This window comes from Bubalus kerabau, chromosome 4 (assembly GCF_029407905.1).
Source record: "Bubalus kerabau isolate K-KA32 ecotype Philippines breed swamp buffalo chromosome 4, PCC_UOA_SB_1v2, whole genome shotgun sequence".
Lineage (NCBI taxonomy): Eukaryota > Metazoa > Chordata > Mammalia > Artiodactyla > Bovidae > Bubalus > Bubalus kerabau.
In genome coordinates, this window is record NC_073627.1 from 10,571,122 (window position 1) to 10,597,821 (window position 26,700).

A 26,700-nucleotide genomic window follows, 5' to 3' on the forward strand; every position below is an offset into this window, starting at 1 on the left:
ATTGCCACCTGGCTTCTGGCTCTGTCATACCAGGAATCTGTTCTGCCTGAGTTAGCGGTCAGCTCCCAGCTGCCAAAATCCAGCGGCAACTTTCTGTCCTTGGCTCCCTGATGCTCCGGACGCGACCCTCTCAACCCTGCCTCCCCTCCTGAGGCTTCTTCCTCCCTGGGTGTGCAGGAGGCCACCTTCCGGTTTCCCTGCTGCCTGTTCTTTCTGGAAGCGCTTCCTCCCCACATGTCTTATCACGCTCCACGTGTCTCCTGGAGACCCAGTTTCCCCTGCACGGAGCAGCCTAGGGTCAGACACGCGGCAGGCACACAGGAAGCACTGGTTGAAGGTGTGGATGGACGGATGGTTGAACAAGAGCAGCCACGGTGTTTCTCGCGAGCCCGTCAGTCCTGGAACGCTGCACCGGGGTTTCTACGTAAGACCGTGCAGGACGTCCTGGTGTGTAAATGGCTAGCCATGGGTCCAAGTGTGAAAATGTACCTCCAAGTTCAATGCCAAGCCTTCCTTTTCTTACGATTTCAAACGTTTCTCACATCCACCCCTCCTCCCCATCCCCAGTGGCCACCTGTCGTCTGCTGGCATGAACTCTTCCCTCCACATCAGAGAAGGCCCCTGTGCCCGCCCCTAGGCTGGTCCAGGGCTGGTCCCTTCCTGCCAAGAGCATCTTGATGCCTCATGGTCCATCCGCCAACACGAGACTGCTGCCCGTCCCTGGGAACCTCACACTCTCGCTCTGATGTGCCTTAAATGTTGGTTCTCACCTGAAACTCTTTCCACTCGTAAAGCTCCTTCTCCTCTGCAGGGGGGCGGGGGGTCAGCCCAAACTCCAGCTCCCCTAGGAAGACTTTCTGTCTCCACGACAGGCCCAGCCCCTCCCTTTCCACTTGCTTCATCAGCCGCCATGATGCAGTCTCTGGGCATGTCATCACTTATTCACACATCTCTCCTGCATCCTTGCATTGCAGTGACCATGCTGCCCGGGGAGGGCCTGGCACACAGCGCTTACCGTATGAATGAATAAGCGAGTGGATGAATGCGTGCCCAGGCAACACTGAAATACCACCACCCTTCCCTTTTTCTCTGCATAGTTTGAAGGAGAACAAAAGCCCAACTCACGGGTTCCAGCCCAGATCGGCAGGGTTGATGTACAGGATGCCGGCTCTGGAGACGGTGGCCGGCGTGGCTGTCCTCAGGTGGCTGATCTCGAACACCAGCCGCATGGTGCGGTTCAGGGGGATTCGCTCGTTGCTGGCCAGGGTGAGGACCTGGAGACGGACACGGGCCTGTGGGTTTCAGCTGCAAGAGCGCCCTCGTCCCGAGGCGGCCACAGGACCCATCTCAGAGGAAGGGGAGGCCAGAGACACCCTCTGCATCCTGCCAGCCACCAACCACTTCCCTAACCCAGCATCTCTCTGCCGTCCCAGATGTCAGCACCCCCTCCCACCCCAGGGCCATGGAGAGCACCCAGACGTGCGTGGACCATGTAGGACTTCACTCTGGGGTTAAATTTGCCTCATCAAACCAGGACTCCTCCTCCCTTTCCTGGGGAACACTGGGGTTCCCTCCTCCACCCGATTGAGAATCACGTTCTTCAGCTGCTTTTAGACGATTCTTGATGTCGTCTGCACCTTCCAAGATATTAGCTTCCCCTCCCACGTGGTGCCACCCACCACGTGGTCAGGTAGGAATGCTCCCCGTGCCTGCACCCTTCACCCACGCTCCCCAGAGAGCATCTGAGCTGGCTTGGGCTCAGTGGGCCTACGTCCTGCAAGGAGTGTGCCTCGGGATGGGGGCTTCCCCCGGTCCCTCGCCGTCTATAACACTTTGTGCAGAGCTCCAGACAGGCCCCCTCCTCAGTCCCCATCCACAGCGGGTCCCGTGTGCTGAATGAGGCGGGCGAGACGTGTGTTGAATCCCACATGCTCCCCTGCCCCTCGTCACTGTGGTTCTGGGGGCTCGGCTCTGGGGTCGCGGGCCCCTCGCACCTTGTTGTCGTCCATGACGGTGTTGAGGGACTCGATCCACATGGGGTCTATGTCTCCATCCAGCACGATCCACTTGGGGCCGTCGTGAGTGATGTTGGCCAGGTCCCGCATGATGGTGGAGAAGAGGCCTGCGGGCGGCGGGGCTGCTCAGGCCTGGCTCTGGGCAGCACTCGCTTCGCGGGGGCGCTGACAGCACCCCGGACACCCCCCGGGCTGAGACCCAGCCTGCCCCCTCCCGCGCCCGCCCGGCCAACCCTGGCCTCTCTCTCAAAGGTGGCCAGTGCCATTCCCTAGAGGGACAGTGGACACTCAGATGGGAGGGGACCTGGCTCACTTCCTGCCCTTCTCCTGACCCCAAAGCTCCCCTCCTTGATGCCTCCACCCCTGACCCTGCCCCACAACACCCCCCGCAAGTCTGGTCCATCGTCAGATTCGATAGCCCTATATGGAGCGCCACGACCCCAGCCAGCACCCCACCCCTTCACTCCTCACTCCCCACCTTTCTTCCTTCTGTCAGTAAAGGTTTGCTGAGTGCTCTTCAAGTCTCAGACTCAGAGCAGGGGGCTTGGGGACAGTCACAGTCCCCTGCCCACCCCACAGAACTTGCATTCCAGTGGAGGGGGGTGGGGGAAACACAAGATACACGCACAGAAACACATACAGTGTCACGAAGAGAAAGCAGGGTGAGGGGCAAAGGACCCTTGCAGGGGGGAGACTGGAGCAGAGCCCCAGCCCGGCCCGGGAAGGGGGTGATGGAAGCTCAGGTAGGGTGGGGGAGCCCCCAGGAAGCAGGCACCCCCTCCTTCCATCCGCTCCAGAGCCCCTTTCTCCCCCTGGGGCCCCTCTCTCTCCTCCAGCCCCTCACTTGTCCTTTCTCCAGTGTCCCGGGTTCTTTTTATAAAGCACAGACCTCGTCAAGGCCCTCCTCCAGGAAAGCAGCGTTCCCAGCCCCCGAGGCTCCGGCCTGTGTTTCCGGGCCCCTCCCTGCTCCGTGGACCACAGTGTGGTGGCCTCGCTCGGGGCCGCTGTGCTGATGCTCACATGTCCGTGGCTTCCCCACTTCCCCCACCTGGTGGAGTGAGCCGGCTGCCCTCTGATCTCCCTGCTCTCCGTGAGTGCCATGAGGATGCCCCGTATGTATGCACAGGCCCCTGCCCCAGCTGGACCTGCCGAGGGTCTCCCTCGGGGGCCTGGCCGTGGGTTCACTGCACGGAGCCTGGCTGAGCATCCACAACAAAATCGGCAGGCCGCGGACCCAGGCCTAGGACGCTGGCTCTGACCCCTGGTCCCCTTGGTGCTGTGGAGACCCTGCTCTGTTACCATCTTTCCACTCCCTGGTCGCTGGGTTGATGATGCCAAAGAGTTCGTCACAGGTGACGGCCTTAGGGTCCAAGTCCACGGCCACCGGCTTCCTCTTCAGGTTCTGGTAGGTCTTGTTCAGAGACCTGAGCACCTGCACCAAGGAGGGGCCACTCACGTGGGGCTCAGGGGCCGCGCCCCATGCCCAAACCCCGCGCCAGGGCCCTCGTGCGAGCTCACAGGGCCTTTGAAGACCCATGGGCAAAAGCCCCGCCTTGGGCCCACTTCGCCCTGGAGACACGCAGGTGCATTTGCGTCCCCCAGACAATACCCAGGGTCATGCCAGGCGCCCTGCGACCGCTCCTCTGTGCACAGCGGACAGCTGCTGTGCCAAGGCCCGGGAAAATTCCCACTGTTCCTGATAATACAAGTTATGTGTGCTTGCTGGGAAAAATTACCTGCAACTCTTCCACCGAGAGAAGAGTTTTTAAGGACATTTGAGGAGGTTCACGTGGATATGCGTGTAGATACACACACATACATACATTCCTTTTTAGAGAACTAGCTCATACAGTTTCTGCTTTTTAAAAATAACTTGAAGTGAGCAGCCCTCGTGTTACGCAGTCTTTGGAGATGATCTTTAATAATAGCATAATTGTCCATCCTGTGGGTTGTCTAGCTGAGCACTCGGCTGGTTTAGAATTTTCCGATGTTATGGGTATCAGTAATGCTGGCCGCCACCCTCTGCTTCCCACTGTGCCCCAGGCAATGGCAGGGGGCAGGAGGGTGGGGACTGGCTGCAGACAGGTGGATGACCAGCATCAAGGGGGAAGGGATGGAAGGAGAGGAGGCCCGGGAGAAGGGTCTCAAGGGGGGACCAGGGTCCCCAGCCATTCTGTGCCTCCTCCGCTGTCCCTGTCACCCGGCACAGCTCCCTTCCCAGCCCATGATGCTCTGTGGGGGCCCGGGGTGCCCCGGGCCGGGTCCCAGGCAGGCGCCTACCTGGGACTTGCCGCTGCCCGCGTTCCCGATGACAAACACCGAGTGCCGGACCTGTAGCAGCTCCTCCAGCTGCACCACCTTCAGCACGAAGCCGTCCTCCGCCTGCAGCTGCAGCTGCACAATGCTCTGCTTGATGACCTGGGGGGGCAGGGTGGGGTGCTGGGCCCGCCGGGCAGGACCGGGGAGCCCCCTGCCAGGGAAGAGATCAGAAGGGAACAGCGGCCCTGCCCATGAGGGTGTCCAGGTGCTCCGCCGTGGGTGCTACTCAGACCCCCATGCGGGGGATGGGTTTGTCCAAAGCCTCTTCTGCTTCTTCTCCTGACCCTCCAGTATTGAGAAAGGGGCTGGAGAGGCAGCCTGTGGCCTCGGGACATTCCTCAGGGCAGAGGGAGACACGCACGTGTGGCCATTGCCTGCTGGCAGGCACGGCCATCACCCCCGTGTGGTACCTGCCACTTAGATGGTGGAAAGTCATAGTGGAAAGTGAGGTCCTCGGCAGCAAGGAGGCGCTGGTTGGGACCCCAGCCATACCCACCTTCTCAAAATTCAGGTCCCGTTTCCGAGGCACATCCAGGGCGGGGAAGAGGTCCCCGATGAGCCCCATGAACACGGGAACGTCGTCGGTGACGATCTTGGGGATGTTGAAGTCCCTGAGTGCCCGCATCAGCACCTGGTCCTCTGCCCGGCTGGGGTCGCCCCTCTTCAGGGAGCCGGCCACCACCAGCACAGACTTGATGGCTCTCAGGCCCCAGTCGTAGTGATCCTGCGGGTGGGTGGGCTGGCATGAGCATGCCGCCTGACGTGCCGGGACCGAGGCTGGGGGGCTTCGCCAGGCTGTCTGGGAGGCAGCCCAGGCCAGCTGCGTTTGTCATCCCTCCCGCCCCTGGCTCCGTGGGCCCCCGGCTCCATGGGCCCCCGGACAGTCACACACCTGCTTTGACAGCAGCTCTTTGCATAAGGTGTAGAGTGTGATGAACTTCCTGGCCAGAAGGCGGGCTTCCAGAAAGCCCTCGGCCACCAGCATGATCTCGCATATCAGTTCAAAGTCGGGGACCACCATGGCGCAGGGCCTGAGGGGTCCGGGGGGGGGGTCTGTCTTGGCTTCTCCCCTTCCTCCATGCCTGCCTCCACCTGCCCCTCATGAGCTCACCTTCCAGGAGGACCACAGCCTTACTGGCAGAGACTCTAGGTGCAGAGCGGCTTCCCAGACCCCCTTCCCTCCCCTCAGCTCAGCTCCCCTCCCGTCTTTACTGTTTCCCCCTTGCTCTGCACAGGGGTGTCTCCGGGCCCTGCCCCCCTTTACTCAACTCCTCTGAGAGTCACCTGAGTGCTGCCTCCGCCCACCACCTTGTACCGATCAGCTGTGTGCGTGTTCAGTCGTGTCCGACTCTTTGTGACCCCACGGACTGTAGCCCATCAGGCTCCAAAGTCCATAGGATTTCCCGGGCAAGAATACTGGAGTGGGTTGCCATTTCCTTCTCCAGGGGATCTTCCTGACCCGTGGGCAGCTTATGCCTAAAATGGGACCTTCCTCTCCACCCCCTGGGAGTCAGAGAGTGGGAAGACACCATCTGCTCCTTACAGAGGCCCTGGCCAGCTAGCCCCTCTCACCCAGGCCTTGTTTCCCATCCCTGCCTCCCCTAGCCCCCTCTGGGTTGACCCAGCCCTCCACAGCCGCTCTCCTGGGCCTCGCCCCCGCCGCACACCTGAACAAGGCCTTTAAGTTCTCCGGCAGCTCCGTGCGCCCAGCATACCCCGGGTTCATGGTGATGAAGATGCCGACGGTGGGGATGAGGCTTATCATCTCTCCCAGGAAATTAAACGTTTTCTTCTTGGCCCGAATCGCATCTTGGACACATTTTACCTAAACGGTTGGTACATAGATGGGTTCATGTGGGAACAGCTAACTATGATGGGCTGGATGGAGCTTCGTTTGCGCTAAAGTGTGTGAATGGCTGTGAATTTGCAGAGGACTGTCCTGATCTTTTTTTTTTTTTCATTAAACTTTGATACAATTGTAGATTCATGTGCAGTTGTTAAGAAAGAACAAAGAGGGGATCCCATGGGTCCCTCCCCAGCGCCCCCCAGTGGTGACCGCGCTGCGGCATCACCACCAGGACAGCGACGTGGAGATGACAGACATTTCCGTGACCTCAGGTGGAGTCTCCCTTGACAGCCACCCCCAGCCCTCTGCCACCCCACCCTCCCCTGACCCCCTGCAATCAGTCATCTGCTCCCATTTCTGTGATTCTCTCTTTCACGAACCTTAGTGAGTAGGATGGTACAGTATGTCATCTCAGATGGGCTTTGGTCACTCAGCGAGATGCCCTGGGGATTCCTCCAGGTCGAGGCTAATCCTCGTTATCAAGTGACGTTCTGCCCCCTAGCCATTTTGTGTGTCTGTTCCTGCTCCAGCAGTGACCCGTGGGAGGGCTGATTGGTAGCCATCCCCACATCAGATACTCGGCATCGGGTGCAATCTGAATTCTGGGACTATTAGCTCTGCCTTTGACCCTTGGCGCCCGCAGAGCAGCTGCAAACCTCCAAGCCACCACTAGAGGGCGCCCTGTACCCACGGTTAAGACCTGCTCCGAGTCTGGGGCTCCCAAGCCAAGTCCAGGATTTTCCTGCAAGACTGGTCTGCGGTGTGTGCGGCTCACACCCCAACAGGGCGGGGCCTGGAGCCGGGGCCCGCCCCACCTCACTCCCCACCACCACGTGGAGCCTCTCCTGATGTTCTATTCCAGTTCTTGCTCCTCCACTTCAGTTCACAGAGCTCTGCGTAATTTTCCCAGGGTCTGTGCACTGACTTTGGGGGTTGGGGGGTCCCCAAGGCGGCAGTCAGCACTGCCAGAGAGTCCAGGGGGCGCTGACTGCCCCCATCTTCCTTTTGCCTTACTGGCCTCTGGTCTCAGGGCTTGGGGATAGTTCTTTGTCTACATCAAGAGGGAAACAGCAGTGGAGGAGGCCACCTACCTGCACTCACCCCTAATCCTGCCAGCAAACGCATTCTACAGATTAGACAATGGAGGCATGGAGAGTTTAAATAGAGCCCAGAACCAGGCAGTCCTGCACTCCATCACGGGTATTCCCCAAATACCTGGGCATACTTCCTCCCTTTCTCCCAGCACTCTTGTCTAATGGACAAGCTCCTATGCATACTTCAATGCCCAGCTCCATCGGGAACTGAAACGAAGCCCTCTGTCCCGGACCCTAGGCAAAACTGACTATCCCCTCCATCTGCATTCAGTGACAAGTTTGCTGTGTCTGACCCTTCTGTGTGCCCCACCAGACTGCGGGCCCCCGAAGGACAGGGCTGGGGTCCCGCTCACCTCTGTGCCACACCCCCACTCAGGCTGACCTGACCCTACCGGGAAGCTGACGAGCCCTGACGCAGGAGGGCAGTGAGTTCCCGAAGGTGACCCAGAGGCCGCACGGGGGCCCTACCTGTACAGCGATCACGGACAAGACCTCCACGGAGATCCGATTAAACTCGTCGAAGCAGCCCCAGGCTCCGGTCTGGGCCAGGCCCTTGTAGATGTTTCCGCAGGACTAGGAAAGGTGGCGGGGAGAAGTGAGCACTGGGGAGTCCTGCCAGGGGCCTCCGCTTGCCCTGTCAGCTCCTGCCCAGGCTGGGGGGTCAGGCTCGGGAACTTTGGGGCCCCCGGGAGGTTAGAGGCAGGTCATCCCCTCCCTGGAAGAGTCAACATGGGGCCAGGAAGAGCCCAGGTCCTCCCTGCGCTGAAGGCTTTGCCTGGACTCAGATAAGGCCGTTTGTGTAAAATTCACCCTGGCATTTTGCACTAGCACACAAGGAGGGGCCTTCCCTCTCAGGTGGAGGAGACGGACTCAGGCCCTTGAAAGATAAAAGGGGTGATTCTTCAGTGTTTACACACAGGATTCCTTCTAGGAGGATCCAGCTTCAGATTTCACTTCTCTAAAACCCAGGAGGTTGGTGTGGGCTGTGGCCTTGACAGTCAGAGGGGGCAGCTGTCCCCACCCTCAGCCTCAAGATGGGGTCTCCTGGACTGTGGGGATCCCATGGGGATGGGGCGGGGAGGCTCCAGGAGGCCATGTTCATGACCTCAGAGGCCCCCAACCCTTCGCACCAAAGGCTGCTTTGACCTGACCTCCACGGTCTTCTTTCTTGGGCCCTTTAAGAACTGTGGCTGTGCCGCAAAGCCTCTGGTGACCGCAGGGACCGGGCCCCTCCGCAGGGGCCATCCCCCACCCCCCACCCCCTGCCCCCTCGAAGGCTCTCACTCTCTCTGGTGCCCCCAGTTGCTGGGACAAGCTTGGGATGTAGGTTGGGAGAGGTTGCCTCCCTAGCAGGGAAGGATGTTTGGAGCCGGGTGTTCCATCTCTGGGGTCGCACAGAGTCGGACACGACTGAAGTGACTTAGCAGCAGCAGCAGCAGCTTGTCCACCCTGGGATCCTCTACCAGACACGCTGGTCATGCCCAAGAGGCCAGCCAGCAGTGTCCACCCGTCCAGCGGTCACTTGGGGAGTGTTGGCTGCGGCCTCCTGGGGGAGGGGACTCCAGGCTCCCCTGGACGTGGGAAGGGTACCTTGTAGTCCATCTGCTCGGAGCAGTTGAAGACGTAGACCATGGTGCCCAGGGCTCTGCCCAGGTCCTTGGTCGTCTCGGTCTTGCCAGTCCCGGCGGGGCCAGCAGGAGCTCCGCCCATGATCAGATGGAGGGACTGGGTCAAGGTTATGTAGCATCTGTAAGGGATGTCCAATCACCCTGTGGGTGGCAACCCCAGGGCTGCCCGCTTTCTTTTACTGTGGGTCGGTGACAGCCCCTGAGCCCCAAGGTGGCACCAAAGGGAGCTCTAAGGGGCAAAGGAGGACTTGTGATGTCACCAAGGAGCAAACGCCATCCTGCTGGAGCAGACTCTACGTGAGGGCTGAAACAGCCATGGCACTAGTGGGTGGAGGTGCGGGAAGGAACGTTATGTTGCCCGTCCAATGGAACAGCCGCATCACAGGTGCTGAGGATCTGGTCTGAGTGCTTTTTGGTGTCACATGATTCACTTGACCCTCGACAAGCTGCTGAGGATTTATAAAACATCATCCCCATTTTACAGGCCCTCAGAAAGGCTAAGCAACACCCCTAAGGCCAAACAGCCGAGGTCAGAATGAGGGAATAAGGTCTCAGCTCCAAGGCTGGGTGCCTGGCAGGTGACAGAACTGAACCTGAACGCAGGTCCCCCAACCCAAACGCCCACATCCGTCAGCCTCAGCAGGGGACATTTGGGTCTGAGGGTGCAAGGACACGTGGGGAAGAGCCCAGAGAAAGGGTGCGATTCCCTCCCCTGCGTTGTCCGCGGCCAGGCGGGAAGGCGGCCGGGGCCCTCACCTGTCCGTGAGTGGGGTGATGACCAGCCGCGGCGTGTTGCCCAGGTACTCATATGAGTACTGGATCTGGGCGTCACAGATGTTGGCAAAGCAGTGCTTCCTCTCCTCGTCCCAGCGGTGCCGCAGCTGGGACTGCCAGGTGAAGGCCTGGGAGCTCTCCACCTGCGGGGGGAGCAGGCTGGCTTGCCTCCAAGCGGTCCCTGACCCCGGGGTGCTTCTAGTGCCCCGCTCCTCCCCAGGTGCCCCCATCAAGCCTAACACCGCCCCCCACTGCTGAACCAGGGGCACTTCTGATTGGGCTGCTCGTCCAGTGGCTCACCAGGGGTGAGACTAGGGGTGAAGGACGGGGTAGCCGCTGCCTGGAGAAGTGTCCCCCCCGCCCCACTGAGGAAGAAGCAGTAACTGGGGTGGGGGATGTGGGCTGGAGTCCTGAGCCCTAGGCCCCCACCCTGGTTCCTGGCCCCTCCCGGCACCCATGCCTTGGCAGTGATCATCTTGGCCACCACGTCCCGGGCGTGGACGTCGATGGTACAGATGGTCATGATCTTCATTCTGTCCCCTGCATTGAGGTTTCCAATGAGCAGGGTGATGAGCGCGTTGAGCTGGCTGATCTGTGGGAGCAAACATGCCTCCCTCGTACACGGCTCCACGGGTGGCCTCAGGGGTGGCCTCCGGGCTGGGCGGGTCCCCCTGGGCACTCGGGAACTGCCCCTCCCCCATGGAATATCAAGGAGTCACTGAAAATGGTGTCGATGAAGATCTGATGTCATGAGAGATGGCAGACAGTAAGTGAAAACAGGATTTTAAAGCCACTTGGACAGTTGTGTATTTTTGCCTAGGAACTGATTATATGTACACTAGGTTAGCTAAGAATCTGTTGACAGGGTTATATCTTTCATTTTAAACATTATCTTTGGTTTCTAAATTTCTAACCAAGAATCTGTCAAAAAATCAAATCGAAATAGAGAATTAAAGTCATGTATTTCTGAAGCGCTTACTCGTGGGCAGAACAGCTGTTGCCAATATTTGGCTGCTTTTGACTCAGAGAAATGGCAGGGGCACAAGCCAGGACCTCACAGAGCAAGGTGCTTAGGACGGACATGGGGTGGGCAGGACACACCTGCTTCTTGTTGTAATCTTTGATGGCATTTTCGTAGCCTTCCTCCAGCCTGGCAAACGCCAAGCCCACCTCGGTGGTCCACCAGATTTGGGTGCACGTGAGCGCGATCTGGAAACAGAGGGGGGGCCCCAGTACCTGCCACGTGAGCACCTTTTTCTGTCCGACGGAAGAGTTCATACCAGTTAAGGTGGCTCTTCGCCGCCGGACTGTCGCTAACCCAGGACGGGTGAGCTCCGTCCACCCCTCCCCGCATTTCAGAGCTGCCCCGTCCACCCAGCTCGGACCTGGGCGGGGTAGTCAAAGATCCACTGCTCCCTTGGCTTCTCCTCATAGGTCACCACAGCTTCGGGGATCTCATGGCGGAGCGTGGCACACATCCTGTCCAGCACCCGGTTCAGCCAGACCTCTACCTGGGGACGGAGCCACGGGGACCAGAGAGGGTGAGCATGTCTCATCCGATGACTTGCTCTGACGTTTACGAAATCAATTACCACTTGTCCTCATCCGTATCATCATTCTAGGGGTAGAAATGCCCAGGTTTTCTGAGCGGTAAGAATGCCCTGCTGGAAAAATGTGTTCAGCAAGCCTCACTGTACCCACAAAACTAGTTGCATTGGGCTTTCGTGTGCAATCACTGTGTCTAAACACAGAAGGGAGAGGGAACGAGAGAAAAAGCTAGAGAAGACATTCTATGTCTGAGCCCATGAAGTGGTGCTGATATTCCGGGACAGGGCATCTGTCCCCCGGGCCCTGCTGCCCCCTGTCCCAGGTGGATTCTGACCAGCAGAGCCCCACTTGTCCTCAAGGGCATTCTTTGTCACGCAGACAAACTGGCTGATGAGCCTTGTGTGTATTTTGAAATACAAACCTTCAACTAACTGCCACCAGGAGGAAAATACCCGAATGGGATAATCAGGTTGGTTTTTCTTTTAAGCTATTGATAGAAGCACAGTGCAGGCTGTAGTTCAGTGGTTATGTCTGTAAGTGGTTAAGTGTGGGAAGTGTCTGAACAAACCGATAAATGGATCCTGCGTCACCCCGTCCGGCCAGGCACTCCGAATTCAACTTGTTGGAGCTCGAGTTTTCTCACGTGAGATTTTTAATGCCCCAAGCCAATTTACCTCCAAATTACATTTTGCTTAGGCAAAATGTAAGAATTGATTTGGATGCTTGAATAATACTTGGGCAAAGAGATGGGGGAGAGGGCAGCCAGGAAGCTTGCTGTCAGCAGAAGGGAGAAGCCTCCTGGGCTGGGGAGGTGGGACCGGGGCCGGGCTGCCCAGGGTAAGAGGAGCCCTCTGCTAAATATGGAAGCTGTAAAGCCCATCATGCTGAACAGGGATGAGACCTTGGCAGGTGTGCATGGCACCCTCCAAAGTGGCCCCCTTGGCGTTAATAATAATAAAACGATGAAGATTTAAGGGCATTAATAAATCTGTTCTCTCCCTCCCTTTCCCCCCACCTCCTTTCTCCTTCCTTTCTTTTCACGGGTCACCTCAGACTGCATAGGTAAGGCTGTGCAGGGACTCCTATAAAGACGTCCCTTATGCATTTGTTCTGCAAGGCTGAGGGAAGAGGAGAGAGGGCCGGCCACAGGCTGCTGCTGACAGCCTGTATGGCCATGCGGTCCCGGCCACGGGGCACCGCCATCCTGAGGGCAGTGCTCTGCGCATCCCGCGGCGGCTCGCACCTGCCCCGAGAGGTTGCACTCCTGGTCAAAGTCCACATACTCGTCCTCCTTGCTATACATGCCCAGGCCGAACTTGAGCGGCTTCCCACTGGCGTCCAGGCGGAACTTCAGTTTACACAGGCTGTCGAAGAGCTTGGACAGGTGGCGGCTCACCTGGATTTCGGGGTCAGAGGGGGAGGACGTTGGATTTTGCAACCCAGGGGCTCGCAGGCGGATGCCCATGGCCTGGGTCTCCCTTGGGTGGTCTTAAGCATCATTTTTTTAAACTTATTTTCCCCCCTCCCTGACCCCCCGCCTCTGGGATGCTGATTAAACACACTTCACCAACAAAGGAAACAGCAAACGCTGCTTGGCAGAATCTGCTGAATGTCTGTTTCTTATCTTCCCTGAGAAGGTTCTGTCCCAGGGGGCACGGGGCCTATGCCCCTAAGTCAGATGCTCAGAACCTAAACCGTGGGCCGCCCTGGGGCTCCCATACCGTGCATCTGCAACCCCATGATTAGAATAAAACATGGTCCCCTCCCTTTGCCCGGATGCTCGCCCTTCTCTCTTTTAGAAGAAGAGCCTCGCGGGACCTTTTCCTCCCGGTGTCTGGGGTTTGGCAGGATGAGCAGCTTGTGTCTTAGAAACGGGCATCTCACCCATTTTCCAGAGCACAATGATGGAGCTCAGGGCAGGAAGGGCAGGCTCTGAGAGCGGTCCCGGGTCCTGTCACGGCCTGGCCCCTGGGCGGTTTCTGGTGTGGACCACCTCTCGGACACCACAACATCCTGGGGCCACCCGGACATGGGGCCTGGTGCGCCTTTGGATCATCAGGGGCCCGCCTACCTCCACGGGGTCATTTCCATTGGAAAGAATGTCCAGGAGGTCAGCTGAAGAGACAAAGTAGAACCTAGGGAAAGCCAGTCTTTTCGTCTCTAAATATTCGGCCAAGGCCTTTTCGCACACAGCCAACCTGGAGGCAGGGAATGAGGCTGCTGAGTCCTGCTCGACAGAAGGTCTCTGCCAGCCCATCCTTCCACGCACTGGACAGACGACCCTGGAGACGCCCAGGCCATTCCCAGCCCCAGTTTGATTCAAATCTTCCAAGCGGACACGCTCTTTCTCAGCCAGCCCCCACACTTGTGGACGTCCCCAGGCAGGAGGGGCTACAGGTGAATCTCTGCCATCGTGGCTTCCTCTGAGGCCGAAGGCAGGCTCTGTGGCTAGGGTGGCAGGAAGTGGCAGGTGCTTCCAGGGAGGGGATGTGTTAACCCACAACCTGGGGGTTTCCTGGCCTGGCCAGTGGGGTAGCGGGGGAGGCGCATGACTCGGGTTTCTGCCACAGTGAAGCCCCTCGTCTGGACAGGTGTGGGACCCACCTCTTCTTCAGGTCCTCAAGTTTGTCATAGAGGCCTGGTTTGTTGGTGGCTTCAACCACATTGGGTGTTTTCACCGCGTCTTCCATCAGGGCCTGGGAGGAGAAAGGGACCGCCATGGCATCACGAGCCCTGTTTGCACCAAGGGAGCCATTTCCAAAAGTGCCCAGGTAGGAGCCAGAGAGCTGTGCTCACCTTGAACTCGATGTCGATGTCATCAAAGCGCTTGGAATCCTCTGGCAGCTGGGCCCGGATATCTTCGGAACCAATGAAAATGCTCTCCAGGTGGCTCCAGGTTCTCTGGACCTCGAACCAGATGGAGATGACCGAGTCCGCCGTGGACAGCTTCTGCTGCCAGCTGGTCACCTCCTTCAGGAAGTGGGACAGGTACTTGGACATCATCAGGTTCTGAAGCTGCACCTGGTTGTCCTCCAGCGTCTCCACCAGCATCTCGTCTGACTTGAGCATCATGGTGCCCGTCCGTGGGTGTGGCTCGTGCTCAAACTCCATGGTGGACCACGTGCTGTCCAGGGCTTTCAGCACCTTTCGGAGGAATAGGAACAGGGTCAGCGAGAGTCTGGCAAGAATCACTGAAGAGGACCCAGAGTTTCTTGGGACGTGGAAGGAGGTCCTGCTCTCAGAAACCCAATATGTTCATGCCAACATTATTCACAGGGGCCAACAGATGGAAGCAACCCCAATGTCCCTCGGTGGGTGAATGGGTGGACAAAATGTGGAGAATTCATATAATGAAATATTATTTGGCTATAAAAAAATGAAGTATGGACACATGCTACAACACGAAGGAAACTTAAAAACATGCTCAGTGAAAGAAGTCAGACACAAAAGCCGACATTATATGTTTACACGTATATGAAATGCACAGAAAAGGCAAACCTATAGAAGCAGTAGCTTAGAGCTGGGATGGGGGAGGTGTGAGAAGATGGGAGATATTAGCTAAAGGGTCTGGGTTTCATCCCTTTCTGAGGAGATGAAAATGTCCTAAAATTGACGAATTCTAACATGTGATAGCTGCACGTTTCTGTAAATATGCTAAAAGCCATTGGACTGCACACTTTAAATGGGTGAATGGGTATGTGATTTATAGCTCAATAAAGCTGTTAAAAAAAGAAAGCAAGCCCAACTGTGACCATTCAAACTCAAAAAACAGATGAGGAGAGAGGTTTGAACTGCAAAGGAATCCTCCAGCATTTTCATATGTCCTGGAATGGCCCTAGGTACCAGTTGATGGCCAGCCCTCCTGACCACTGCCCATCCTGCCCTGGCCCCATTCAGCTTCTCAGAAGGCTGAGGCTGAGGCAGGACGGACCACAAACGAGGGTGCTTCATGGAAAGAGAGCAGAGTTCAGTCAGGCGTTAACTGGTGGTGCATTCGTGTCAACCCTACATCAGCACATTTGACAGGCGTCAGGCTGGTGGGTCGGTTTCGGCATCGTCCCGTATAAAATACACTTCACTGTCAACAAAGGATACCTTCTCCATCCCAGACTCCTTCACGGCCTTGTCGACAATGTTTCGGACCTCATCCTCGTATTTGTGCAGGTTCAGCTGGAGTAAATCTGCCAGGGTGGTCTCATCTGACATTTCAAATTTCACCTGCAGAGGAAAACAATAGGCACATTTCATATTCGGTCACATGTTCTCCAGTTGAGGGACACCTTTGTCCTTCACGTAGAGGCTGGCTAGGGAGGAACCCAGGCCACAAAGCGGGTGTTGGGAGCTCCATGACTTGGGCAGACACTCCTCCAGGCCTCTCCTCCCTGTAAAACTGGTAGCAACAGAGCCCACCAGTAGTGGGTTGAAGAGTGTCCTCGCAAACGCATGTTCATCTGGACTTCAGAATGTGACTTTACTCAGAAATAGAGTCTTTGCAGCTGTTAAGGATCTTGAGATGAAATCATCTTGGGTCAATTGCACAGAACCTAAACCTGATGGCAGGTGTTTTCATCACAGAAAGGAGAGGGACGTTTGAAATGCAGAGGAGGCCACGTGACCGCGGAGGCGAGGATGCGTCAGATGTGGCCACAAGCCAAGAGCCGCCTGGGACCACTGGAAGCTGGGAGAGGCAGGGGAGGGTCCTCCCCTAGACGTCGGAGGGATCATGGCTCTACTGACTCCTTGACTTCCAGTTTCTGGCCTCCAGGGCCACGAAAGAATACATTTCTGTGGTTTCAAGACCCCCATCGTGTGGGGCTTTGTGACCGCAGCTGCAGGACCCGATCCATCTGGGGAAGCTGCCGTGTTACTAACAGGTGTGGCTGCGTTACAGGTACTGTTACTCTGGTAACAATAGCAGGTATTTGCTTGGTGTCACCCAGACTTCAAATCTTTCTCGCTGTCACATAGACATTTTCAAGCCTGGATTCCGAGCCTGCCACAAAAACTGGTTTGACCAACTGATGGAATTGAGTGTTTCTCAATCACGGTTGGGAAAATACCTGCCCAGGTCTCAACAAGTCCTCAGTGGTGCCCAATTCCTGGGACGTTTCTGTTGTTTGTCGATCACTGCCCAGGGGTCTCTCCCAGGCCCTGGATGGGGTACACGAGCCTGCTGGCCAGTGGCCTCAGTACTCTAGACAATCCCTTCTGCTCACCTGTTTCTCCCCTCCCCTCCCTAAGGTCCAGGCCACACCCCACGTGCTCCTGATGCTGGTCCCATGCTTCCCTAACCAGGGAAGTGGCTACTTCCTCTGCACTCCAAGAACTGCCGCTGAGCACCCAACTCGGCCTCCCAAACACCATGGCCTGTGTTCTTTCTTCCTCTACTGCCCCGAGAGCAGGGCCCGTGTCCTCAACCTCTCTGCTTCCTTGACATCTACGGGGGGCCTCTGCAGAGTAGCCGTTCCATAGAGTTTTGTTCAATGTTTGCTGACAGTGGGGATGGCCCTATTCGCCTTCAGTGAGTGTCAAGGCCAGTGCCCCTCCCACTCCTCACTTGGGAACATCCCTGGGAAAATTTTGGTTCTAGGACCCTGTGCTCCTGGGGTACATGGGGGCACCCGGGACTATTCCTCCACCCCAAACTTTCTGAGCCCCGTGGACATTCACCGTTCATGCTACAACCAGTACTGGCTGCATAATTTGCAGGGCCTGGTACAAAATGAAAATGAAGGGATCCCGTGTGCAGAAGTTATTAATTAAGGAAATCAAGGTGGCAACAGCAGAGCCTCTAACCCAGCTTGGGGCCACCCTGAGCCCGGAGCCCTGTGTGATGGCCTGGGGTGCGCATGCGTGAAGCCAGCTTTGCCAGCGTCAGCCCCCCACGCCCGCAGCGAGTTCCCGAGGAGCGTTGCCCTCCGCCCCTGCGTCAGTGTGGTACCTGGGTGGCCTGCATGAGCTGCTGCCAGTGGCGGTCCCGGATAGCGGGGTTCTGCAGCTCGCTCACAGCACGCAGGGACGTGATCATGTTCTTCACAGTGTTGTCCAGCCCCACGAAGGCATCCCAGCTCTTCATCTCCTTGTCCAGGGACCTCACGTCCTTGGCGAACTTCTTACAGTCTATGTCCATCTGCTCCACGTTGATGTTCTTCCACTTGGTGGTCTTCCAGTCGTCGATGCTGGTGTTGACCTGAGGTGGGAAAATGCCCACTGACTCCTCTACTGGGGACGGTTCAGGAAGGCACCTGTGCCACCTTCCTGGCATTGCTCTTGGACGGAACGATCCAATGAGGAGTCTCCAGCACTAAGGACAGAGCTTGGTAAAGTGACCGGATACAGGGGGGCAAAAAGAACCCCAGTTCTACCATGACCAATTCAACTTAAAAGTCAGCAGTTAAGAGAGATTTTGGCAAAACATGGGCTTTGTCACTGCTCACCAGGATCTTGTTCTGTCCCATGTCTTGCTGAGGCCACGAAAGTTGCCCCAACCAATGGAATTAGGATGACACCTGTCACTTGGGGGCAGAGGCACTGAGTTGCCAACGCTGAGCCCACAGTTCCCTCTACCCGCCTCGGCTGTTGTGGACACACGCAATGAGCTGAGGGTTTGCCTGGAACCGGAGTGTGGACTTTGCATGAACGGAAACTACTTGTCTGTGGTTAACTACACAAAGATTTTGTGTTTTAGGGCTGTTTGTTACTGCAGAGTAACCTAGCTTACTTGTTGTTGTTTAATCACTAAGTCTTGTCTGACTCTTTGCAACCCCAAAGACTGTAGCCCACCAGGCTCCGCCGTCCATGCAGTTTCCCAGGTAAGAATCCTGGAGTGGGTTGCCATTTACTTCTCCAGGCGATCTTCCCGATCCAGGGACCGAACCCAGGTCTCCCTCATTGGCAGGCGGATTCTTTACTACTGAGCCACCAGGGAAGCCCAACCTAGCTTACACTGACAAAGATACACCAGAGGAGATTCCACTCATAACAGGATGAAACAAGACACAGGAGGCACTGGGGGACCACCCTACCAAGAGTGGAGGCGGAAACCCAAGCAGCTCCAGTCTTGAATTCGGGGTGGGCTGAGAATGGCTTGGGAGTTGCATGGGAGTCCTCGAGAGGGCCAGAGGTTGCTGACAGGGGCTTGGGGCAGACCAGCCTGATCTTGGTAGACATTCTTGACAGACATTGACCAACAGTTGGGGTGCTGACAAGAGACTGACTCTGCAAATCCCGAGACTTGAAGCATTAATCCCCACAGAAATCGATGGCCCTTTCTGGTTTAAGTTTAAGCTGCTTCTGTATCCTGTTATCGTAAAAGTACCCTGGCTCGTTTGTTTTGTCAATTTTTTTTTGCAACACCCTGACCGGAAATGCTTATCATTATCTCCTGGGAAAAGTAACCTGTGTTCTTGGGTCTGTGCTAAGTGGTATTTATCAGAGGACAGTGCAGCTTTCTGAGCTGACTCTACTTATTGTTCAGTCCTTGCCTGGAGAATCCCCGGGACAGAGGAGCCTGGTGGTCTGTGGGGTCGCACAGAGTCAGACACGACAGAAGCGACTTAGCAGCAGCATTGTTCAGTCAGGTCACTCGAGCACAAGACACTTGAATTCAGTGAATTGCAAAAAAAAAAAAAAAAAAAAAAAAAAAAAAGTATCTAGAGGCTTGGATGGATTCTCTCCCTTTGGGGGTGGTTGTGATGGAGCCTGTGGCTCCAAAGATTCTCCCCCACTCCACCCTCTCTGAGAGATAGATTAAGCACAGTCAGGATACAGACATTTACATTATCTTACTAAGATGTAATCTAAACAACAACATACATGACAAGACAGGGCCTGCTCCTGAGCAGGGATGCCAGACACTGCTGCCAGGAGGGGAATCCTCCCCGGAGGAGCTCACAGGGTAGATAGATTCAAGTCTACGTGTAGTCTGAGAGTTTTCTATCTGAAGAGAGGAGGATTTGACAGATTCTAAAGTTCATTCAAGAGCACAAAGAACTAACGCAGACTTAGAGAAGGAACTTAAGGTCACGGTGGGTGGGGAGGGAGGGATGCGTTGGGAGTTTGGGGTTGACAGGCACACACTGCTGTATTTAAGAGAGATAACCAGGGAGACCTCCCTGGCGGCCCAGTGATTGGGACTCCGTGCTTCCACTGCAGAGGGCACGGGTTCAATCCCTGGTCAGGGAACTAAGATCCTGCATGCCACACAGTACGGCCAAGAGATTAAAAAAATTAAAATCAAGGCATTATCTATTTAAAAAAAAGACAGACAACCAGTAGGGACCTACTGTATAGCACAGGGAACTCCTCTCAATACTCTGTGATAACCTAAATGGGAAAAGAGTTCGAAAAGGAACAGATACATGTATATGCATAACTGAATCGCTGTGCTGGACACCTGAGACACAGCACTGTTAACCAGCTATTCTCCAGTGAGGGCTTCATCAGTAGCACAGTGGTGAAGAACCCGCCTGCCAATGCAGGGGATGCAAGTCCAGTCCCTGGGTCGGGAAGATCCTTGGAGGACAGCATGGCAACCCACTCCAGTACTTTTGCCTGGAGAATGCCATGGATGGAGGAGCCTGGTGGCCTACAGTCCATGGGTTGCAAAGAGTCAGACACGACTAAAGCAACTTTGCACGCATGCACACATACTGCCATAAAATAAAAAATAAAAAAAGAGAAGAACTGAAATATCTTTGGAAATAGAGGTGCCAAAAGGCGAGACCATGGGGAACTAACACGTGCCCATATGCTGTGGACACTGTCCTGACCCTGGGGTGGAGAGTGAGGCTTCCTACTCTTGTGTTTAAGAAGAGGGGCTAAAAAAAAAAAAAAAAAAAAAAAAGAAGAGGGGCTGCCTCCATCAACCATCAGAGGTGGGTGTCATAGGGGGATAATGGGAGCCGTGCCCTCTTGGTGCTAGGATGCTGCCCGTGGACCCCTCTCCCACCTCCCCCTCTTTCTGCCTGCCCTGCCCACCCCCCAAGCCAGAACGGCCCCTCACCATGATGATCATGTCCCAGAGCTCCTTCAGCAGGCGGACCTCTTTGTGACAAGCCTTAAGCTGCTTGTAGTCTGGGACGCTGACCTCGAACAGGCTCCCAGACTTGCACAGCGCCTCCATGATGCTCTCCATGGCCGCGATGCTCTTTTGTTGCTGCGGGCATGGGAGGAAGCCAGTGAGCGGGGTGCCTGTGCTCAGTGGAGCCTTCCCCATCTGCCCCCACCCCGTCACGTCCCAGCGACCCTCAGAGCCGTCAGCACACTGTACTCCGACCCCACGCACACGGGAAGGCAGCAGACTTTCTAGTTGGGGGAGCAGCGCCTTCCCATCCGTCCCCCCAACCACCCCCGGCTTCTCTGATGGGGCCTGGAGGGGAGGCCCCATAGGATGGCTGAGCTTGCCTGTCTGTGCACACACACACACACACACACACACACACGTATGCTCGGCCCCAAAGCTGGTCCCGTCGAGGCCATGTTTCTGGGCTCACGAGAATGACAGCTTGAGAAAAGATGGGTCCCCAGAGTTACCACCCCATCTCCTCCTTGAGCAAAAATACCTTACTGAGGGACTTGTAGGGGTCGGGGTCGCTGAAGCTGAACGGGGCTTCTTGCCTGAACCTCTCTCTGAACTCATGCTGCTTGAGCTGCGGGAGGACCATGTGAGACGCTCAGGTCCCCCGCCCCAGGGCCCGGCCATGGTGGGAGCTGCAGCCCGGCCCCCTCCCCCCCGCCAGGCCACCATACCTCAAACTGCTGGCACTTCCGCCTCAGGATGCTGACCTCGTTGGCCTGCAGGGGCGACACATTCTGCTTCACCTGGATGGCCAGCTTCTTAGTGTTTGTCCACTGCTCCGGCAGTTCCTGTGCAGGTAAAGGCCAAGGACCACTTCCTTTTCTGCTCTTTTTAAAAATTTTTCTAGTGTGAGATCATTACGGACTCACGGGGAGCTGCAAAAATATCACAGGGAGGGACTTCCCTGGTGGTCCAGTGGCTAAGACTCTGCGACCCCAAGGCAGGGTGCCGGGGTGTGATCCCTGGTCAGGGAACTAGATCCCACGAGCCGCAACCAAAGATGCTGTGTGCTGCAACTAAGACCCAGTGCAGGCAAATAAATCAATAAAGAAGTATTGAAAAAAAAACAAACAGCACAGAGAGTCCTGTGTGCCTCCCTGCAGCCTTCTGCAGTGCTGGCATCTTATACAACTGAGGCTCGATGGCCAAGCCCACATTGGACCCTGGGGTGTTTCTGTTAACAGATGACGGAACTTGTCGGGTTTTACCCTGTTTTAAGCTCAGTCTACATGTGCGTGTGTTGTATGTGCACGTGTGAGTGCATGTGTTGCAGGCAGGTGTAGCCCCAGGCACTTCTGTCTCATGTACAGGTTCCCATAACCCCCACCACAATCCACATACCTCGCTGTTCATCACTGCCAGGGAACCGTCCTGCATCAGCTCTTTGCATCCGCACCCACCCTGCATCCCCAGCCTGGGCAGCCACTAACCTGTCTACCCTTCCTGTAGTTTTGTCATTTCAAGAATGACTTTATGGGGAGGGAGGTGTGAGAGGGGTTTAGGATGGGGAACACACGTACACCCGTGGTGGACTCATGTCAATGTATGGCAAAACCACTACAATATTATAAAGTAATTAGCCTCCAATTAAAAAAAAAAAAATATATATATATATAAAAGAATGACTTTAGCAATCAGATGAAGTTTTGTATTTCCAAGTTCTCCACACTTGAGCAAATATTGTACTTGCCGTAAAATATTTTTAAGACAAAAATCCCAGCCCCTAATCTCTTTGCCCACAGATAGGTATTGTCTCTTTCTTCTACAATTAACTAACAGTCTTTGTTGGCGGTGGCATGCCTCAAACATTTATCAGGATTTTTACCACCCCACTTGCCCTGTCCACCGCCCCAGAGCTCCTGGGCCTGGCCACACACACTTCTAATCCTGGTCCTTACTGAGCCCTGGGCAGGGGGAAAAGGGGCCAAACGTGACGTGCTCTAAACCAGGGCCTGGGCAGCGCGAGAGGTCACCCCAGCCACCCACACCACCCTGTCGCTCCCTCTGCTGGGGGTCTTGGGCACTGGCTGGCATCCATGTCTCCCAGCACAGGGTGTCAGGCCTGTGTGACCAGACACAGAGTCAGGGCAGAGAAAGGGAGCGGGTAGAGGCAGCCAGGCCTGGGAGGAGACAAAGCTCGGGGGGTGGCTTGACCCTGCCTGCAGGACCCATCTCCTCCGTCCCTCCCTCCCCCCACCCACCCCAGCCGCACACACAGATGCATTGGTACCAACACTGACATCCTGTGAATCAGCCATAAAGTGCTGGGCTTCTTCAAGTCCCTGCATCCCCTGCCGTGGCCCCTCTGCTCCACGGGCATGGAGCTGCCTGGGAGCCTTCTCCTCCAGGGAGCTGATCTCTCTCGCAGCCTCCCTGCTGGCCCCTAATTTTAGCAGGGTCTCTGCGGACCCTGTTCTTGGTCCACTGTCCCTCATGCCCAGGCTCCCACTGGGCTCAGGAGGCAGTGTGGGACATGAAGGCATTTCTAATCCATTGAAACACCAACTAAATGCAGGGACTATTCCCCTCCCACCCCTGGGAGGCAATCTCCCTGTCCCCTCATCTCTGGAGAACCTTGTCCTCCCACCCCACTGTTCCCCAAGGATCTCAGATGCTGCAAGTTCTGGGTCACAAGGGCCCGCCCTCCTCTGGCCCTGCCTCGCGGGGCTCCAGCTCCCCCTTACGGGGCATCCCAGTCCTGTCTACCTGCAGCTTCACGTGCGTCTCCTCGGGCATCTCCTCCCCATAGGACTTGAGCAGCTCAATGGTCTGCTTCAGAGGCTCAAACATGTTGTCCGTGGCCGTCTGCCTCTCCTTGACCTTCATCAGATGCCCCATCACTTCCACAAGGCCGTCATAATCCCCCTCCTTAACGGGCTTCGTTAAGCCCATCCTGGCAACTTTCATGAAGGCTTCCAGGTCCGCGAGGCTGGTGGGTGTGAGGCCGCATGTGATGGGCGCCCTCCCCAGGGGAGGGCCAAGTCCCTGTCTGGTACCCCATGTTTCACTAGCTCAACTGGTTGGGGAGTCCCGGGTAGGGTCACATCTCAGGGTGGCCTTTGCAGGGCCTCCTGGATGGAAGAGCGGGATTACATGTTCTCGGGGCTCCTGGTGACTCCCAGCCCACCATCGCCTGTAACTGCACAGGTACCACCCTCCAGTTTCATGCCAGGCTTCCCTGCCCAACTCAGGGCTCCTAAAGGAGCTTGTTGGTCAGACATGGTAAGTGCCCAGTAAAGAAGCAACGATCGAGGAACCAGGGCCCCCACTGCCCACCAGGTGACACCTTCCTGCTGGGACCCACCCTCTGTGGGGCCACTGGTCTCTAAACCTGACCTTCAGCTCCACACCCGGTTGGCTGGAGGCCCTAGCACAGGGCTCTCCGGGGTGTGGTCAGCGTCAGGCCGGTGGGGGTGGGCCCGGGGCAGCTGATCTGGCGCCCACCTGTTGATGACGTGGTTGCTCAGGTGCCGCTTGAACATGAAGCTCCAGCGCTTGATGGTGTTGAGCAGGGCCTGCTTGAAGGGGCGGCAGTCACACTGCAGCCAGCCGTTGAACACCTTGGTGTTGTCGCACTTGGACACCTCCTCGTACAGCTTCTCGTAGGAGTCGATCTGGGAGGCAAGGACCCGCTCAGCTGTTGGGCTGCTGTGGTGGGGCCAGCACAGCGCATGGGAGCAGGGGAGGCCCTCGCAATGCGCTCCTTTCCTTCTCCCAGCCCCAGCTGGTAGCCCCTGCAGCCCAGAAGACTATTGCCGAACACGGATATAAGCTGTCAGAAAGGGACATCACCGGGTGAGGCCAGCAGGGCTTCTGAAGGAGGGTATGACTAAAGTTCCGAAGGGTGCAAGGGGTCCTGGGCGCCACGGGGCACCCTTAACTCCACCAGCTTTGTGCTGCTGCCTGTCCTTGAGGCTTTCAAGATCGGCAGCCAGCTGTCCCCACCCCATTGTAGGAGAGACTGTGTCCCCTACCCTGAGCATCTCCCCTGTGGCTGGGCCACCCTCACCAAGCTTCAGGAAAAGACATGAAGGTCTGTAAACTCATTACGTTTTCTTGTGTTCATATATATATATATATATATTTTGGCCACTCCATGCATTTTGAGGGATTTTAGTTCCCTGACCTGGGGGTAAACCCAGAAAGAGTCGAGTCCTAACTGCTGGACCACCAGGAAATTCCCATCATGCTCTACATTCCTGATGCTTTGGCATTGGTGGCCTTGCTGACCCTGGAGGGACAAGCCCGGCCCTCCTCACAGGCTGGCTCATTCCTAGAGATAGCAGACAATCCTCCCCCTCCGCAGGACAGCGTTGTTTCATGTGCAAACAACGAACCAGAGTCTGCACCCCGATTTTTACCACCCGCTCTCACATTTTAGGCCACTGTCCACCTGCTCAGGTATCACCCAGGGGGCCAGGTACCTGACAACCTGAGACAGCCCATACACCCCTGAGTCACTGAAATGATTCAAACTAGCCCATCCGAAGCCAGCTTGCCCTGCCTTGCTTGTTCCTTCCCACGAGGACCCTAGCGCGAGTTCTCGGTAACGCTTTCCCCTCATTCTCTGTCTCCTGACACTGGTACCCTGCTGGCGACACCCATGGCCTGGAGTGCCCCCTCCTCTTGGGAGCCGTGGGTCACAAACCCTCTTTTCATGGTGGCTGTCTACTGGTCTGTTGGTCTCTCCATACTTGAATAATAATAAAACCTACGTTTAAAAAAAAGTTCACCCGAGTTTTCAGTCAAACCCAGTGCCCCTCCACAGCAGTGGGGGCGGGAAGGGCGTGGTTGATTCCAGGAGCAAGAAAACCGGTGGGCAAGGTCCACACACACCTGCTGCTGGAACTGGGCGAGGGTGGGCGGTGTCTTGGGGAGGGTCTCCTCGGGTTGGCTGTCTAAGTCCTCCCGGCTGATGGCACGCCCGTAAGTGAGGAAGTTCTTCATGAACTCCTGCGGGTCGTCCGTCCACAGGTAGGAGTAGCGCTCGAAGGAGTCCTGGTACTCCTCGGCCTCCTTCATGGCGCTGATGACCAGGTTGGAAATCTCCTCCCGCATCTCTATGAGGTCCGTCATGTCTTCCAGGTCAGTCTGCAGGCGGGCAGGAGGGGAACAGACGGGTGAGGGCTTCGCCCTGTGGGCCCCCTGACCTGGAGAGTGGCTCCCTGTTGGGTCAAGTGTTGCTAACCTCCCGAGATGAGAGGAGGGGACACATTCCCATTGGCGATGTTCTCCCATGTGAAGGTACGCCGGATGTGACTTTTTGCCTGGTAGACCCCAGGACGACTCACGCATAGCTTCATTCATTTAGTAGTTACTCACCTGCTGTGTACACGCGGTGGGAGGGGGCACTGGGAGTGTGGACAGGGCTCACGGGGATGTGGACAGTCCTGGACTGGGGTCACAAGTTTATCAGTAAATAAAAAACTGAGTCATCATGACTCTCATCCTTGTATTCAGGTGTAGCAGGGAGGAGGTTAGGGGACACCCCCTGAGAAGTGATCGTTGGTCTGGGAGCTGATGGATGGGAGGTGAAGAGCCAGAGAAACAGCAAAGGGCCTGCGCTGAGAGGAGGCACATATCTGAGGACCTGAGTGGAGACCACATGGACAGCTGCAGCAGGAGCACGGGAGGCCCTGGCTGGACAGGCCTTTTGCATTTCAAGAGACAGAAAATGCAATCCAAATTGGTCTTAGCGAAACGGTAGCGATTGGCTCCCATAACTGGAAAATCTCAAGGTGGAGGGTGTGTATGAAACATGTTTTTTGAAGTTTCTGTATCTTAACAAGTATTCTTGCCTAGAGAACCCCATGGACAGAGGCGCCTGGGAGGCAGCAGTCCATAGGGCCACACAGAGTCGGACACGACTGAAATGACTATACAGCAGCGGTAAGAAGTTTCGGCATCTTAAAAAATCTTGCTGGGAATTCCCTGGCAGTCCAGTGGTTAAGGGCTCAGCACTCTCACTGTTGCAGGCCCGGGTTCGATCCCTGGTCAGGGAACTAAAAATCCCACAAGCTGCCTGATGTGGTGCAAAAGAAGAAAAAAAAAAAATCTTGCTGGCTGGGGAGAGACTGCCCCCCTGCAGGGCCAGCCACTTCTAAGTAGCAAAGGGCTGGGATGGGGGCATGCCTTGTGCAAACCAGACAAACGCCCAATCACCTCCTTTATCTAACCATCCACATATCCCAAGCCCATGTTTCCCCTACTCTCTTACCCCAGCGCCAGGTACCAGATAACCGGAGATGACCCCGGGGCCCGTCCGGAGCAGTTTCGCCAGCCCTACCAGCCTCTGGCTTGGGCTTCCCTCCATCCTTCTCCTGCCTCCTGACCAAACCTGCTGCTCCCCACTTCGCCCCTGAATGGCTGACCGCGCCTCTCCTTTCTTGGGGAGCTG

General features: G+C 56.4%; 1 protein-coding gene across 1 annotated transcript in view; it reads right to left on the bottom strand.

Annotated features, from left to right (window-relative positions):
* The window catches only part of DNAH17 (dynein axonemal heavy chain 17), a 98,537-nt gene that overhangs the window by 41,302 nt on the left and 30,535 nt on the right, over positions 1–26,700 (bottom strand). The window contains exons 21-45 of the mRNA XM_055575270.1: positions 25,140–25,394; positions 23,748–23,917; positions 23,010–23,232; positions 20,975–21,091; positions 20,788–20,874; positions 20,229–20,381; positions 17,166–17,414; positions 15,320–15,442; positions 14,021–14,368; positions 13,829–13,920; positions 13,296–13,422; positions 12,468–12,620; positions 11,062–11,187; positions 10,778–10,885; positions 10,137–10,268; positions 9,659–9,819; positions 8,865–9,021; positions 7,743–7,847; positions 6,002–6,159; positions 5,227–5,365; positions 4,831–5,058; positions 4,296–4,433; positions 3,315–3,447; positions 1,995–2,122; positions 1,126–1,274 (exon numbers count right to left, since the gene is read on the bottom strand). Of these exons, the coding sequence (XP_055431245.1) occupies positions 1,126–1,274; positions 1,995–2,122; positions 3,315–3,447; positions 4,296–4,433; positions 4,831–5,058; positions 5,227–5,365; positions 6,002–6,159; positions 7,743–7,847; positions 8,865–9,021; positions 9,659–9,819; positions 10,137–10,268; positions 10,778–10,885; positions 11,062–11,187; positions 12,468–12,620; positions 13,296–13,422; positions 13,829–13,920; positions 14,021–14,368; positions 15,320–15,442; positions 17,166–17,414; positions 20,229–20,381; positions 20,788–20,874; positions 20,975–21,091; positions 23,010–23,232; positions 23,748–23,917; positions 25,140–25,394 (3,959 nt within the window). The remainder of the gene's footprint in view (positions 1–1,125; positions 1,275–1,994; positions 2,123–3,314; positions 3,448–4,295; positions 4,434–4,830; positions 5,059–5,226; positions 5,366–6,001; positions 6,160–7,742; positions 7,848–8,864; positions 9,022–9,658; positions 9,820–10,136; positions 10,269–10,777; positions 10,886–11,061; positions 11,188–12,467; positions 12,621–13,295; positions 13,423–13,828; positions 13,921–14,020; positions 14,369–15,319; positions 15,443–17,165; positions 17,415–20,228; positions 20,382–20,787; positions 20,875–20,974; positions 21,092–23,009; positions 23,233–23,747; positions 23,918–25,139; positions 25,395–26,700) is intronic.